Below are 18,292 nucleotides of genomic sequence, written 5' to 3' on the forward strand. Positions count from 1 at the left end.
GCAGCCCTTGTGTGTGTGTCAAGTTACCGCCTGACTACAGCAAAGAAAAAACAGCACTCATTTCAACAACTGAATACTGTTCTACTTTCCCGCGTTGTTTTTCTCAAAGCAGGGAAGGTGAACTGGAGTTGATGAATGTCGTAAATTATGATTCGTGCCAATTTTAGAATGATTGTAATCACGTACGTAGTTTTTCAAAATTCTGGCCGAATGAAAAACGAAAAACTTAAGAAGTGGCATTATAATTTGCTTCATTTCAGCTTTTTGCAACGTCACAGGTGGATGCAGCTCCGTCCCATTGTTCTAGTCGAAGTGGGTAGTTTTCCATTTATTCTTGAGGATGTTCTGAAAGGGCGGACGGCGTAGGATTGGTGTGCTATTTGTAAAGGGCGTTTGTTCAATGGTCGATTTCATTTAGAGAGCGAAAAACGATCAGCTTTCAGTCTAAGAAGAATTTATGAAATCAGAAAATGTCTCTTCAAAAGAATTTCTCAACCTGTGATACACGGACCGCGAGGGGCTTGTACACTTTACTAAGTACATTTATCCTATTACGCAAAAAAAGTGGTTCGGGTAATATTTCATCGGATTCAAGTTAAAAGGGTGAGCACCCTTCCCCAGAAGAAACTAACATGATCACGAATACATACCACCCGGTCACGACGCTCAAGTGTTCACCCCTACACTAACTTCCCACTTGGGTTACAAATAGCTGGAAAAACAATGGACTAGTCCTAAGTGCCTGACCGACTAATTATGAATTTTGTTTTGTTTTTCTCCAAAAAAATTGGATTTTAAACAGTTGTACCAGAATGGCCTAAGAGAGATCTTATCAGAACATTGTCAAGTTTCCGCCCAACAATTAGGTAGTACCCCAGAATAAAGTTGTACGTTTACCTATGCAAAGGTAGCGTTGCATGGTGGCTCTTAATGATAGTTCAATTAAGGAAAAACTTTTTATTTTGTTTCTCCCCTCAGCATTGTGCATTGCTTTGGGCGTCTTTATTCTAATGTGTTACAAGGTCTTCGAGATAATAAAAAATGCTGCATTCACTCGCTTATTTTTGATTTCCACGTATATCTCCCAAGATGCTGAAGCATCTACTGTATGTGCGGACACTAATTATTCTGAGGCCAGTTCTTGTTTTAGTGTTCTGCACTCAACGCTGTACACGGATGTACCACCATAAGCTTTCAGGATATTGCGATATTCTTTAATGAAGGGAAATAAAGATGTCTTCCAATTATGCAAATGAATAGTGCTGCTGTATTCATTATGTACCTTGTATCGGCTTCCTGATATAAGATTTCAGAGACCTGCAAATAGCACCCAGGGGGGGGGAATGGAATGGTTGAGTTCATTAATGCCTCATCAAGAACATATTTTTTAATAATAATAATATATATATATATATATATATATAACTGAATTGCCACGTGTTGGCGCTTGTGAAAACTACCACTGTGGAACATACACATGTGTATAACCAATCATATTTAGATTATTTTATATCTGTCAGTTCATTACAAAAAGATATTCTTTTTGTCCTCATGCTCGAATAAACTGCTCCAGGGATGAATTTTGTAACTTCTAATAAACTTAAAAAAAAAAAAGTGCTTCCACGTGTCTTTGGCAAGTTTAGTGTCCTGCGAATTTAAGAAGTTTGTGAAAGATCTACGCTGACGAGACAGCAATGTGGCTTCGTATACCATATGCAGTAACTGCAAGTATAGTAGACAGTGGATCATTTCAACTTACTGATAGGGTCACGATTATCAGATGTGAAAATAAAAACAACAAACTAGACTGAAATCATTTGAATGTACAATCACGATTTAGTCCTGCAATAACAGTATGCAATAAACGTCACTGGAAACGCAATAAATTAAATAACTGTTAAATCTCCTGTTAGACATCAGTCATCTCGGAATTGGTTGTATGTGTATCGAATTCCTCCTCGAGCAGACCTGAAAACTGTTATAGGGTACAATTATGCTTATACAGTATAAGAACATTAGATCGCCAAGCCATTACATGATCGATGTTTCCTGGTGGTTTACAGTTTCCTGCGAGAAGATATAACATGTTCGAACTGAGTGACGAAGTCAACTTCGCCAATCACATTACAGAACCTTTTTTTCTCCTAAAAGGTGACTGACTGATCGTTCATGCACGGCATTGTCTTTTATTAGACACCCAATATGTTTGTTTCTTTCGAGCATTCAACCTTATTGTCCAACATTGCAGCCTACTTTAGGCAATCTAAACACTCCGTGAGAGTATAGTGATTTCGTTACTTGATTTCTTCGTCTGGACCACACTGAATTGTTCGAATTCCGTCGGAGAATGGAGAAATTCTTAAAAGCTTCTTTAATAAAGACTCTAATTAGCTGTCTCAGGTGAAGTTGGAGTTATTCTGGATTTTTCATCTGGCCAACATTCAAAGGTGCGCTCATTACCAAATTTCTACACGCATAATACAACGTGGCCTTAAATACTAATGCGCTGTAAAAATTTTAATTAAAACATTACGTAATAATTGCAATACGTAACTTAATATACCCTGACATATCGCGAGAGTAGGTCAGATAACTCAGTTATTTTGAGTAAAGTAGTAATTACTGATAGTCAATATATTAATTATTCAGTCTACGAGTAACATTCTGTATTACCCACTACCAACGAATATTTGTTTGATTGATGCCAAACTCGATCGGTAAACAACTTGAGGATATTACGCTTACCGGGAATTACTGCTTCATTCCAGATAGTCATCAATTTTCTGAATTATGTATTCCTGCCATATTTCTGTAACACATTATTATAAAAGTTATCCTTCCAGTGTCTCTAAAAATCAATATTCTTAAGAATTGCGTAAATGCATTGAAATAAAGGGAACTGGGTAGTAGTTGAAGAGACGCCTATTCTTTCTGAACTCATTAGAAGAACAGGAACTAACTAAGACAAACTGCGAGAAGGTATTCAGCTGCACGCGCGCACACACACAAGCAATATTTCGAAGTCGGTGCAACTGTTCAGCTAAATCATCAAATTCTCCTCGTTTCCTGCCAGGTGGACTTTGCTTTTAAAAAACGCGGCATACGCACATATTTTACGCAAGTCACTACCGTTTCGGTTTACTAAGTTGCTCTCCCATGCCCATAGTTCAATGGGATCACTTATTTTATTAACACAGACTACTGTACTGAAAATGGATACGGTGTATGATTCGTTTATATTTAAGAGGACACTTGGTTAAATATTCAGAAGCTTTCAGGAGCAATTGTTTGCTCTTAATTTATAAATAATATACTATATGCATTCTGAAAATAAATAAAACTGCACATTTTGACGCGCGCTACAGATGGGGTGCCTTAGTAGCAAGTCGTATAGTGGATATAACGTGCTACTCATTGCTGTGAAGTTGGGGTGTTTATTTATTTTTTTTTTCTCCAATTCGAATATTGTATGGACGGGAGTGAGGTTTGTTTCCGAAGTGATCACCTACTCATTCTTCACAATATCAGTCTCAGTGAATTAATAGGAGATATCGTGGAAGAAACTTACACAATAACTCCAGGGGGTTCACATCTGATGAGTATGGGCTTGGCACACCCAGGGTCCTGAGCTGGATATCATCATTCTTCTCTTTCTTGGTGATTCCTTTCTGACTTTCCCTCTCTCTCTCTCTCTCTCTCTCAGGAAAACTCGGAATTTTTTTGGCTGGTGCAGCATAAGCCTCAGGTTTCCTTGCACCATATGGCTAATAATAATAATTATTATACTCAGGGTCAAATTTATGATTAGACAAGTCCGAAAATTGTCTAGGGTTCATGACAACTCCATGCCTAGTTTCTGTTGCATTAATTACATCACTGGCACTTTGGAAATAAGGCACATGTAAGTTGGTGCACTAGAACATCACGTAACAACCATTACGCTTTTCTTTCTTTCTTTCTTTTTTTTTTTTTTTTTTAATAAAAGGCAGCCCCAAATTAGTGTTTGTGAGCATCATTACAGTACTCGAAAATTTTCTCCAAGGTATCCTCTGTAGGGGTCCCTTGTATATATAATTTATATAAGAGCCGCAACTTCCAAAAATTTCAAACCATGTAAATGTTTTTTTTTTTTTTAACCTCTGGAAGGTTATAAAGGTTGAGAGGAATTTATAAGGCAGAAACTACAATAATATGGAGTATTCAGCGATATCACGTGGTTCTAACACTCTGACCATTCAAAGTGCCGCATTGTGCTCGCTCTTCTAGTTGTCTCATCGTGCTATCAGGTTGAAACATGTATTTCACATATTTTCATAAAAGTTGTACGTCAGCAATAGTTATTATGTCAAGATTCTGCGAAAAGATCCGTTTACTGAAAACAAATCCTGCAATAATGGTTTCAACTCGATAGCATTGTAGCGATTGCAAAATAATAGCCATTTCAAGGGGTGGTCGAATTCGAGCAGCCCCTAAATAAGCATCGCACCCCACTTTTTAAGACATAAAAAAATCTGTGCGAATTTATTTTCAACCAACAACACGATTTCCGATTTTTGGTAGATATGTATGTCTACCAAACTAAAGTTTAGTAGACATACAGTTGCACACAATATTTTACATTCACTAGAAGGGACGCCAAACTTAAAAAAAGAATTTCGAGTTGCACGGTCTGAGTAATTTCTGTCACAGTCAAGGGAAGATGACAAATGAACGTGCTACATTACCCACTATCTCTCATTTCCACCAGGTGTTGTTATTTATTTCAGTTCTATCAAAAATCACAGATTTTTGATAGAAAAACAGACCCTGACATTTGAATGAATTGCGTGCGCTGCTAGGAAACATGATCGTTCATTCTTGAAAGACAGAAAATAACTTTTTTATGCGGCGCAATGTTCCTAATGGGGTTTTAATAAGTATCAATAATAAACAAAATATACTCCTTCCAGGCTACTGCCAGTTTGGCAAATGAAAACGTCGAAGTTAAAAAGAAAAGATTGCAGTTTATTGGTCACAGGCCTCACGCTTCGGACTAATTTCGCCTATTTTTGATTCCATTTGTTTCAAAAAAAAAAAAAAGTGAGCGAGGTTTCGAGAAAACACGGTATATTTCAACTATCACTTAATTCCTCTTACAGACCTATTGTTCTCCTCTCTATGCTGAGCAAAGTCTGAGTAACTCCTCAGACAGAGGCTGGAAAATCACTACAACACCGCACAGCTACCTGCACGCAACCAGTTTGGATTCAGGCCACGCATGTCCACTGTCGATCCGCTAGCCATCACCAATGCTGTAACTGCACCAAGAAGCACCTCCTCATCATTTCAGTCGACTTTTCCGTGGCGTTCGACATCCTATGGTGGCCGAGCATCCTTGGCCGGCTGAGATGTGCTGGACTCCCAGGAAACCTCTACAACTGCATCGCTAACTACCTTAGCAACACTCACCATGAATTACAAACAGCCATAAGCAAATTAAAAAGCAAAAGAACTCCAGGTCCGGACATGCTGGAGCCGGAAATAGTAAAGAAAGTTGCCGAATATACCCCTGACCTCCTCCTAGACTTGTACAACCACTGCCTTAGCTCTGGCTGGTTCCCCTCAGACTGGAAGGTGGCCAGCGTGAAACTTATACTTAAAAACCCATCCAAACAGCCACAGATGCCAGAATCATATCGACCAATAGCCCTACTTTCGGTGTTAAGCAAAGTATTTGAACAACTGCTCAAACAGAGGATAGTAGAACACTACAACACAACAAATTTAACTGCAAACAACCAATTCGGCTTTAAACCTGGAAGATCTACCGTTGACGCTCTGGAATGTATCCTGGACTTAGCAGAGAGTTGCGACCGAAAATATTTCCTCCTCATCTCGATTGATTTTGCCGGGGCGTTCGATGCTCTATGGTGGCCGAGCATCCTTGCAAGACTCAGAGCAGCCCAATTACCAATGAATCTCTATGGCTGTATGCGGAGCTACTTAAGTAACAGAAGAATCTTAGTAGATGCTCCCTATTGTAGGGTGGAGCGCCGGATCTGTCGGGGATGCCCCCAGGGCTCGGTACTGGGTCCCCTCCTATGGAACTGTGTACTTGATGAGTTCCTCTGCAAGGATCTAGGGAACGTCAAATCATTGGCGTTTGCTGATGATCTCTCCTTGGTACTGGCCGCTAACTCTAGGGCTCAGATGGAGATCATCGCAAACGAAGCACTAACCACCCTCCGAGACTGGGCGGAGGGACATCACCTGACCATTTCGTCAACCAAGACGAAATCTATACTCCTAAAAGGCTTCCTGACCCCAACCAGACCGCCCCAAATTAGAATCAATGATAGAACCGTTAAGCTTGTCACTGAACTTAAATACCTTGGAATTATACTAGACAGAAACCGATCGTTTACCCCCCACCTCAACTATATACAGACAAAGATCAAAAATTACGTAGCCATGCTTGCCAGGGTCACCCGCCGAGACTGGGGGCTGAAGAGGCGCACCCTTGCGCTCCTCTACAAGGCAGCCATCATCCCAGCAATTACATATGCCTCCGGCGTCTGGTATAAAAAGGCCTCAACAGTGGTTAATCGTCGACGATTGGAAATAATACACAGACCGATCCTCCTAACCATCACCCGAGCATGCAATACAGTATCAACACATGCACTGCAAGTTATCACGGGAACCTTGCCTCTCGACTTGGAAGTAATCCGCACAGGAATGCAGCAGCAACTCAGGCGTGGAAAAGCCACAACGTATCAAGACCTTACCACAGATCCGATAAATAACATACAGGCAGAGAAGAAAAGACTGGAAACATACCTACAAACAATCTGGCAGCAACGTTGGACTCACTCAACCAAAGGTGAAATAACTCGAAAGTTTCTACCTAATCTCCAACAGGTCTACCCACAATATCCGCAATGGTTCAACCCCGGACGCTACACCACTTACCTCCTCACAGGACACGGAGCGATTCGCAACAAACTGAACCTCCTTGGCATCACAGATAATCCCATGTGCGCGTGTGGCTCTCTGGAGACATGGGACCACATAATGTATGAATGTGAGCACTATGAAGATCTACGTGGACACCTGATCACACAGATGCAATTCAACCCCAAAAACCAGGAGCATTATCTACTGGAGAATGAAGCAAATTACAAGCAATTCTCTAAATTTGCCCAGAGCCTCTACGCCAGACGGCAAACCCTCCCGCCACCAGCAAATCCTGAGCAACCAGAACCAACATAGCTCACTGCTTGAACGACCACACCAAGCCGCACTGACCTGCGGAATAACCAGCACAACAAAAACAGGAGTCTCCAATCCCTATTTTCCCATTGTGACTGAATCCAAACAACCCAACCTGGATGGTAGGCCACTGATGATAGACGACCACTTCGCAGCCACAAGCCTTCACGCCCTATTGGCGATCTGGGTCAGCTCCCTTGTCTGGCCCACTATTACTCCCCTTCCCCGGTGGGGGAGGGAGACGGCTTGCCATCTCCTTAACCTCCACCACCCTTCTCTTCTTTCTGGTGGGGCATGGGCATGCCCCACTGCAAGCTGGAGCTACCTTCCCTATCGGCTCCTTCTCTGACTATATCCCCCCCAATCTTCAACTTCCCTTCCCCCTCTCTAACTATACGCAAGCGACAGTCCCACACAATCCAAATTTAACCATCCAAATAAATTTCGCCCAAAACTCTCGGCTTCTCATTCTAGCGCCTTCACCACGCGAACTAACTTATACCAATTGATGTGTATGCATATGCATTTTTGTATGTCGTATATGTGCATTTTTTTTTTTTTTTTTTTTTTTTTTAGGTCCTAGCCACTGAAATCTAAGGAAATTAGGTGGCAGGACCTGCCAGAGTAAATAATTATAATACTGGTGTACCTGGTCTGCCTCCACGGGGCTAAAGTGGGGCAACGTTGGGCCTCAGTAGGGGTCCAGCGGCTAAATGACCAGATGAACAACGGTACACGACACTACACATGTACAATATCCATACACTTTTAAATCTCTGGCATTTCCAGCAAACTGGTACACCCATCACAATGTAAACAACGCGGAGATGGGGGAAACCCCTGGTGCCGTATGACCCTAAATACACTTTACACTTTACACTTTACCTTAGCAACATGACCATCGTGGTCCAGGCGCCCTTCTCCCGTGGAACGTCGTGTCTACCGAGGCTGCCCGCAGGGCTCCGTCCTGGGACTACTTTCTACAACTTTGTTCTCAACGAGTTTCTCAACACTGACTTGTGCGACGTCCAAACCCTGGCATACGCAGACGATCTCCCTCTCTGATCCTGTATGTGGACTCAAGGGCGCAACTCGAAGTATCTGCCAACAGAGCTCTTACGACCCTTCAAGACTGGGTCCGGAAACTATTTCAACATCTCAACCACGAAAACCCAATCTATTCTTCTGAAGGGCTGTCTCCAAAAAGGCTGCCCCAGATCAAGATACGCGGCACGGCACGGCACGACCATCAAGCTTGTTACCCAGCTGAAGTTCCTCGCGATCATCATGGACAGCAAACTAACATTTCTCCCACACCTTAACTACATACAGAGGAAAATAAAAAACTACACTGCACTAGTCGCCAGGGTGACCCGACGTGATTGGGGGACCCAAAAACCTACCCTGGCGCTGTTCTATAATCTGTATTCGTATCGGCCATTACCTTTGCTTCAGGCATATGGTTCTATAAAGCCTCCACTGTGGTTGGTCGAAGAAAATTAAATATCATACAGTGGCCCATTCTCCTTACGATAACCAGAGCATGCTGTACATCCACCACACACGCTCTACAAGTCCTCGCCGCCTTGCTGCCCTTAGATCTTGAGATAGTCCGTACAGGGATGCTGTATCAGCTCATTAGAGGAAAGTCTACCACCTTCAACGACTTTACCACAGATTCTGCCAACACTTGATCCAGTGAAAAAAACCGACTCTGACCTACTTACAACAGACATGGCAAGCCAGAAGATCTGAATCCACTAAAGGGGCCATCGCCTGCAAATTTATACTAGACATACGCAAAGTATACCACCAGGCCTTCTAACCACGTATCTCTTAACAAGGCGTAATGGTACCTTTCGAAGCAAATTGAAACTTCTTGGACTCTCCGACAATTCCCTCTGCGAGTACGAAATAAAATCTACTGGGTGCCTGACCTGACCCCCGTGGCAAAGTGTGGACAACGGTGGGTTCCAGTAGGGGCCCAACGACTAAATGGTCAGAGATACATCGTACCACGACACTACACTACAAAACAATACCCATATACTTTTTGAAATCTCTCACCTCCACAGAGTATTGTGTTCACACACAATGCATACAACGCGGAGGTGGAGCAACCCCCTCATGCCGTTAGACCCTAAACACTTTACACTTATCGCTTAGTTTCTTTTTTTGATTACATTCCCATAAAACCCAAAGGATTTTTTGTTTTAATTTAAGAAATAATTGAATACATTTCTCTTTGAAACAAATCCTTCAAGACTTGTTCCTATTGTATAGATTATCTTGACAACCTATACACACAATGCCACTCTAAATGAGATGTCCTTCGTTTAGAGATACGTTCCTATCTTATTTATTATTATTATTTATTTTTTTTTTTTTTGTGTGTGTTTTTGTATGCTGTCCCAGTGGTCATCCACAAAACTGCTATTTGAATCACTGTGGAGATTGGGTATGTCAAGTATCGTGAGTAGGAGGCACGATCATCAAGGAAGGAGCCTTCCAGCATCCGTTCATGGGTACGGAGAGCCGAGCCAGAACAGCGGAGAACACCATAGGAAAACATCCCTATCTCGCAAAGCTAGATGTAGGGAAAACTGAAAGGACACTGACTGGACCGCCTCATTCCGGTCGCAACAGGAATAGAGCAAGTCCGAAATAACGGGAAGGTAAGTTGGGAGTGCGCAAGGGAAGACTCAGGCAAAAACAGAGATATGAAACTTTTAGTAGACTATGGGGCACTGAAGAAGGGTATGGAGAGGGAAAATACATTAAGAACAAATGCGTGAGAAGAGAGTATCGCCAAAAGGCGTGGACATCGTCACTTGGATGAAAAGGTCTTCAGCAAGAATCTACAGATATAAATGGTGCTATTCACCTGGAAGAGAGTTATACCAGTTGAACTTATCTTTAAAAGTATCACTAGAGAGGCAAAAGTGTATCGGTAGATATGCCAAAAATATTTTAGAGAGAAAAGTCCTTCAGAAGAGTATTCCATGGCGTGAAGATTACGCCGTCTGCAAAAGTAGATACTCCAGGAGATCAGGTTTGCAAAGCTAATGTTAGGATTCCAATTGTTGTGTATATTGTCTGGAAATTTCATATGTTCTCAGGTAGATTCTGTTTGCTGGACGAAATACCGAGTTTTCGGGAGAAAAAAACATACTACTCTCGCCAGAGGTCGACTAATTCAGCCACGTTTTGAAAAAGACTCATAAAATTTCCTCCCGTCATCTACGGGACTCGAACTCGAATCTTTCCACCCGGTGTAGGGAGGACGGCGATCCTATCAACAGCTGAATCCCAAGCTGAGGAAAGAACCTTCAGGAAAGGAGGGAACAGATGGCGTGAAGGATATTCTATCAGAGTAAGATTTATCCTAATCATGAGGAGAAATTAGAAATTTCTCCTCATGAGAGAAATTTGAAATTTGGGGTTAGAAATTTGGAATAGAGATTTATGGGCAGTAAATCGTATTAAGGACCATACGAGTGCTGAATTTTTCTATGGATATAGTGAGTTTATAACGTTTAAACCAGGACAGAAGGGCAGTGAGAACCGCTCAAGCATGGCATTCCAAAGCAAATTTGGTGCACCCCTCAATAAAGATGACTAGGTCAATAGTACAGGAGAGGAGAGTGATGTGACTGAGTGGAGAGCAGCTGCTCGTCAAGCACCATTTACCCTACCACAGGTCCCAAAATGGAGTCCTGCGAGCAAACATCTTGAAGTTTGCCTAAAACCGAACTATTATATTAGGCCACCCGAATATTTAAATTCATATGCCATGCTATGTGTCTTATGTCTGTTAATTGCGTGTGTTCTATGGTCAATTTGTATATGTTTTGCTGAACGAAATATCCTAATCTCTTGGGGTAAAACCTTGCCATCTACTCCTAAGACCGACTAATTCAGCCACGGAGTTAAAAAAAAAAAAAAAAAAAAAGCTCATTAAAGTTCCTCGCGTCATCGACGGGATTCAAACCCGGGCCTTTTCCACCTGGTGTGGGGAGGACGGTGACGATACTAGTGTGCTATCCGCGCAAAAATGTGAAGATGAATGACCTAATAAGATGCGCTCCTGACTTAAATTTTTTCATGTATAACGTCATAAAAAGTTATTACTCAAACGTTTTCAAAGGAAGTTCTGCTGAGGTATTGTTTTGCGATAACCATCTGTGCATAGAACCTTATCTGAAAATTTAATTAAAATAAAAATATAAAATTAAACTGTAAAATAACAGTTTAAGAAGAAATTACTGTATGGATTTATTGTGAGTCTGTGTTGGATGCGTTCTCACCACTTCCATTGGATGCCAGTATTACATCACTCGCATCCAATAGATGTTCTACAATATGCAAACTCCAGTTTACTGCCCCTTGTGGTTAGCACAGTTGGTATAATCACAGTCTTCCCATACCGGGTGGAAAACACCCGAGTTAGAATTCGTCAATTTTTATAGGACTTTTTCACAATGTGGCTGAGTTAGTCGGTCTCAGGTGAGGGTAATGTTGTTTCTTCTCTCAGAAATTCAGGTTTTTCGTCCAGCAAATCGGCAATAGAACACACGCAGTTTACATACATATTATATATGGCGCAATGTAGCCTAAGTTGCTAATGCGCCTAAAACCCTATAAAAACCAACAAACCATCTACTTTACTACACTACCATTTCTTCAACAACTGAATATGCTCATCAACTAAAGTAAAAACTCGGCCTCTTTTCTTTTTTGTAATTGGATGAGTGATCTGTCCTCCAGAGTCTTTTATTTCATCATCTTCTGAAGTTCATTTCGTCACCTCCATCACGTCACATCACATCAAGTAAATCTTCATTTGACAGAGCTTTGAGAATTTAATACATCGACTTCCTCAACCTCATTGAAGCCACCTTGTGAAAGATTAATAATGCCTATCATTACAGGTTTTGTTCACAGAAGCCTTGATGAACAAAGTTATTTCTCGCAACACTAAATTCAACAGTGAACGTTGGATTTCACCCCATGATTTTCCAACATTGTTAAGGTACCAAAAAATTGCCAACTCGTTAGAGATTCGTTTATTTTAAGAATCCTTCAATTATTTTTCAAAAATGTTTGTATAAATGTTCGTATAGGGATGCGATCGCTGTTTATAAAAAAAATTCATAAACTTGATGAAATTACAGACTCCCCTCCCTTTACACATACACAATAAGGTATTCTGACTGAAAGAAAAAAAAAATTCTAGGATTAAGTCCAAGTCTGCCTTTGCAGAACTATTTACGAAACAATACTTTTTCGAGGAAGTTGGACTGAAAAATTAACATTCCTTTACATTTTCCTTAAACCGTGTTCAAGGCTATCTTCTGAACTAAGGAACTACTCTTTATAAATAACTAATGAATAAATAACGTGAATTTTTAACTAATGAATTAACTAATTAAGAACCTAATTAACTAATGAATATATAACTTTATGAATAACTAATGATATTAGTTATTCATAAAGATAAACTGATGATATTAGTTATCCGTATAGGACAACAAAAAGTACAAAAAATTAAAATTATTACTTTAAGAACACCGGAGCTTATCGCTCATATCCACAATTTTATTTTTATCTCTAGAAGTGGGTGTATGTTCAGAGGCTGATTTGCATGTAAAAATAACCCCGAATAACTCACGAGGTAAAACCTCTACCTCAGAGAGGCTTATCTACAACCTCGACCAAAGTGGACTTCAGAATTCCTCGTGTCCTCCAAAGCCGACCGGGCTAGCCGGATGGGTAAAGTGCCTGCCTGGCAACCCAAATGTCGCGGGTTCGAATCCCGCCTCCGGCTTGGATCACAGTTCTGCAAAAACCTTGGGAGGTGCATTATGGCCACAGAAGCCGATGCGCCAACAATTAACAGAAAAAAAAAAAAAAGTCCTCCATAGGAATCGAACTCTGACTACTCCAAACGATTAGCAGATGTCGATGTATAGTGCCAACTAAGCTGCTATGAAGGACTGATGAGAGAGAGAGAGAGAGAGAGAGAGAGAGAGAGAATGTGTGTGTTGTAGAAGTATCTTTTGAATAGCAAACACTGTTCTAAGAACGCCTAAGCAGGGTGTTGCTACAACATATTGGTTGTTTGCAGCTTCCCGCCAAGGAGTAGCAGTCAATGATTTTCATTGTTAAATCTCATTCCCTTACTACATCATGCATGTGGGGACATGTGTTGTGTCTTATGTATGGCGGCACTTAAACTTTAGTTCAACTCCACCATGGTAGACTGTGATGAATACAGAACTCTGTAAAATAGCCAGATATGAGTACGGTTGTGTCTGTGAAGTGGAATCTGGCCACCTTTTGGCAACATCAGGTGGGTCAGAGTCTCGAATTGACACATCACGAGCACTATTGGGACTGGCCCACCTTCCCGTGGTGTGGACGAGTACCCAGAATCAGTTTTCCAGGTGACTGATGCTTCTGGGTAGCCAAGTGGCCAGAATAGAACACACATAATACACACAAACCTCCATCACACACATATTTGGCCCATTTGTAGTGATACTGTTCTTCACAGAGATACGAGGCGGAGATGAACTGACGTTCAAGGAGCCGCCCTTTACAAAAACGCATGTCCACATGTGTCTGTGAAGTGTGGGTCTTGCTTTGTTGTTTCTGGCTACTTAGCTACTAGGGCGCAGCGATCACCAAGATGGGTGTTCCCTAGTAGCCATCCATGCCACGAGGAGGCGGACTACAACAATGCGTGCTGTCAAAAGAAACTGCATCATGCAGACTGCGTTTATCAAATCGCGTGTCCAGATTATGGGGTTATGTTGGTGAGACAGACCGTAGGCTGCAAGCATGGGGGGAGGGGGCTATTCGTCAGGTCAGTTTCGCACGTTCCGATGTTGTTGAGCATTATTGATGTAAGCAGCATATTAATTGTAACCCACGTTCCAATTTCGAAATTTTTCACCGAGCACAAGATTCTTCTCATCGCTTTTGGTTAGAGGCGCCTCATACATGTCTGTCTGGCGGGTCCCAATATTAATTGAAATAGAGGGGCCCCGCACACACCTCATTACGAATGCGGTTATTTTCCAACGTTACGAGCGGTGGAATACGTGAAAAAACAGTGGAAAATGTGAGGTATTCTGACATTTATAAAATCATTATTGACATTCCTTGAAATTTGACTTCTTTACATGCAGTGAGAACCTTATTTCATTAGTATCGTATTGCGCTCACAACCCAAGCGTTCCTTTCCTTTCACGCCAGAAAAACAGAATCATTATTTGTGTACGTGCAAAAAGAAAAGACAGGAAATAAATGTCAGCTTAATTAAGGCGTGGTATGAGATTCTGATGGACAATACTTGTGCTTTATCAGACCTGATATTTTCTATATCTGTAAGCTATATTAACGTCGAGGAAAATATTTATCTTCCCCGGTCTTCATAAAAGGTTCAAAGACCCTGTCTTAACTGACAAGAATATTGCCATCCATTGTTATACAAATTACCTGTCAAGCAACTAAATGAAAAGCAATTGCGTGAATTTACCTTGCAAGCTACCGCCTCCAAAGTCTTTTCTAAAGAGCACTGGATCCAATGGGTGCATTGTGAAACATTTCAATATCATCATTATTCTAATTAACTAAATAAGAGAGTTATCTAAAAGTCTCCGATTGATATACATGAGCGTATAATAAACTGAGTCCTCATTATTTTTTAATCTTTTTGCTTACGTTCAAGAATGTTGGCAGACCCTACAACAAAATGAAGTGCATTAAGTTCCAACTTGAAAGTTTCCAGAACATAGCGATTCCGCTAAGTAAAGTTATCTAATGATGTGACTTGCCACTCTAAAATCGGCTCTGATGGTTTACATAGGACAATAATTCACGCATGCGTATAGCGATCCTTTGGAACACAGAAAATGCATCACCAAAACTGATAAAGCAAAAATGCGCGCACCTCCCCATTTGCTAGTCGCGCATGCTTTTGTTAGTTATTTGCAATCAATAATATAGATAATTTATTAAATGAAAACTGCCAGATGATGACAAGTTTGAATTAAGTGGCGCAACGAGTTGTCATCTATCAGGCAGAGCTCCAACTGATTTCAAATATTGTGGAAGAGCCCTTTTTATAACGGGAAAAAATAAATAAAATGAAATTATTCTGGCACTACCAATTGGAATCACTAGTGGCTATTGCTGGTTGGGAACATTAATGATGCGTGCTTTGAATATTTTCCATGATTTTATTGAGGCAAGTATTGAGACCACCAAGTTCTCCACTTGGTAGCAGAAGTAACACTCGGCTCACAAGAAAATTATATTGTAAAGTAAGAACAGCGAATGATTCGTATGGCGTTTGGATAAACTCTTACAGAAGATTCTGGGGGCATAATTAACAGGAAGGCACGAAGAGCAGTAAGTAATTCAAAAGAAAGACTGCATCCGAATATGTGTGCAGATATTACAACGAGATCGGGACAAACGGCCATTCTCTGTGGGGAGGTGGGGGTAAAAATAAAAAATAACTCACTTCAGCTGAGCTGAAAGAAATAAAAGGAAGCTTATTTTTGTAGATCAACTGCAGCATTTCAGACAGAAATAAGAATAAATATTTTCATTAATTACACTAAATTGTGTTGTGACAAAACTGAGTGCCATGACTGCATTCACATTGAACTGGTTACGCTTCGGTTGGTGAATTGTGTCTTCGAGTAAATAGCTTCGGGCCTTTCTGCCCGCACGAAGACTTAATTTTTCTTTATTACCGCTTTCTTTATTTTATATCTTCGTTTACTCTATTATTTGAGGCCTTCGCAAAACAATTTAGCTAACTTTAAAATGCCAGCTGCTGAATCCAGAGGGCCATCGTGTGTCAATAACACATCGTCTGCTGTGTTATTGACACACGATAACATTTTTCATCAGCCACTGTAATTTTATCGTATAAAATAATTACCCGTTCTGAAATATATTACAATTTTGTATGCTAACTCAGTCAGTTAAATTTTCATTTACATTATTTGATTTGGTTTATGGAATTCAATGACGTGATACTGCTTGCTGTTTCAAAATGTTCCCGTTAATCACCTGTAAGACATGTAGTGTAACTTTCGACTAACATTCTATGAAATTATCTTTATGTATTTATGTACAGTTAATTGAAACAAAAATATATTTATCAGAAAGGATGCTCATCAGTTTTTCTTTTTCTTCTCTAGGGCTCAGCTGTGTTGCAGTGTCCCGAAGGTAAGAGTTTTACTTTCTCTCTTTCTACTATGTTCACTGTCACAGCGTACAATGAGTATCCCTTCTAGCATCGCTGCCTCAATAAAATAGAGAGCGTATTAGTTCCAGCTGGCACTTTTCTTGCCCTCCAAGGCTCGGCCATTGCTCTTGCGAACAACTTATTACAATCACACTGTGCGCTCACTGACGGTAACCTTTTATTGTCTGTTTTTCCAAAGAATGGAAAGAATCTTATAACACATACTACTTCCGGTTAATCCGTCTAGTTTCGCTTCGGTGACATCTTTGTCTCATTCCTGCCATGGAAAATCGTAATTAGACAATTTCTACAAGCATAGTGGTGTTTTCCGACATCCGTCTTCTTTGGAGGTAAAAACGTGTTAAAAAAAAAAAAAAAAAACTGGTTTCCTCATTCATTTGGCAGAGAAACTCCTCTCGTTAGGTATTTTTTTCATATGCATAAAATGAGATGTCTGTAATCAGTACCGAGAATGGATACAAGAAAAAAATAATAAATAAAATAAATTTAGTATATTTTCATCTTGTTGAAACAGGAAGAGATGGACCCAAGGGAACCTTCAGTCAATATTCAAGTAGACCCTCTTAGTGGGTATCTCTCAGAAAAAATACAATATATTTATACAAGACGATGCGCATCATCATATCATTTTCATGACCAGACTGTTGCACACATGACTTATCTTTACCAGCAGTTGGTTTTCATGCAACTTTGCCAGTTGTGTGTAAACCAAGTTACAGTGAAGATTTCCGTAAAAGAATACACTGTAAATTAAACAAACTTATAGTGAAGATTCAGGTGCGACGACTTATCGTTTAAAATTAGGTTTATTTCTTAAGCAGAATATCAGAATTCATATAGAAGGAAATTTCCAAATTAGCCGGTCCAGGGCAAATCGATAGCATGCCACCTCGTTTTTCGTACGACAGGGAGCATCGACGACAATCATTCATAAACTTACTCATCAAACTAAACACTCCTACAGGAGAATCAGAGGATTGGTCGTTTTAGGCGCAGCAGCAACTTAGGCCATATTGCACTGTGTGTAATACGTCTGTAAATTAAGTATGTTCTATGATTTGCTGTTTTGCTGGACGAAAAACCATGTTACCCTTGCCTAAAATCAACTAACTCAGTTACACTGTGAAAAAGGCCCATAAAAGTTCCTCCCATCACTGACGGGATTCGAACTTAGATCTTTTACACCTGGTGTGCTAGCCACGAGGGAAGAAGCAGTGTGGAGCTATGCAACTTTTCAAGCGTTCTCATTACTACATTGAAATTATGCAACGAAATTTAAGAACCAGACATTGCAAAGAGATTACAATACTGACAGTAATTTCTGCAGTTCATCGTCGAATGCTTGAACCTAGCTTTTGTTTAATATTTTTTTCTTTTACCCGACAGACGAGGGCTGGTTCCATCTAAATGGATATGTTAATGGAGCAGTGAAAAATTCGCACTTTTTTTCGCGCGACAACTTTATATTACGCTCTAAAAACAACTAGGGTGTGGTGTGTTGTGCTGTTTCAGATAGGCGTGGACTGATCCCCTTTTCTTCACTAGAACTGAAAGCAGAAAGTTCATTTCTTTACCGATTAAGGACGGACGATACTGCTGATTGCAAATCGAAGCAACAGCACAAGAGAATAATGACAATATTTGAAGACTTTTTGGTAGCCGCCAAGATCCCCGAAGTCATCTTGATTTCTTTCTATAGGGCCACTTAAAACAGAAATCATATGGGGAAAACAATTCGCACACTAGAGGAAC

The 18,292-nt window shown here is 40.5% G+C and overlaps 1 protein-coding gene across 1 annotated transcript in view; it reads left to right on the forward strand.

The window, feature by feature from the left end:
- LOC150088154 (uncharacterized) overlaps positions 1-18,292 on the forward strand; it is a 611,850-nt gene that overhangs the window by 5,360 nt on the left and 588,198 nt on the right. Inside the window, exon 2 of the mRNA XM_090369355.1 lies at positions 16,473-16,500. Coding sequence (XP_090225481.1) covers positions 16,473-16,500 — 28 coding nt within the window. The remainder of the gene's footprint in view (positions 1-16,472; positions 16,501-18,292) is intronic.

Source organism: Mastigoproctus giganteus, chromosome 3 (assembly GCF_048544385.1).
Source record: "Mastigoproctus giganteus isolate SK-2022 chromosome 3, ASM4854438v1, whole genome shotgun sequence".
Classification (NCBI taxonomy): Eukaryota; Metazoa; Arthropoda; class Arachnida; order Uropygi; family Thelyphonidae; genus Mastigoproctus; species Mastigoproctus giganteus.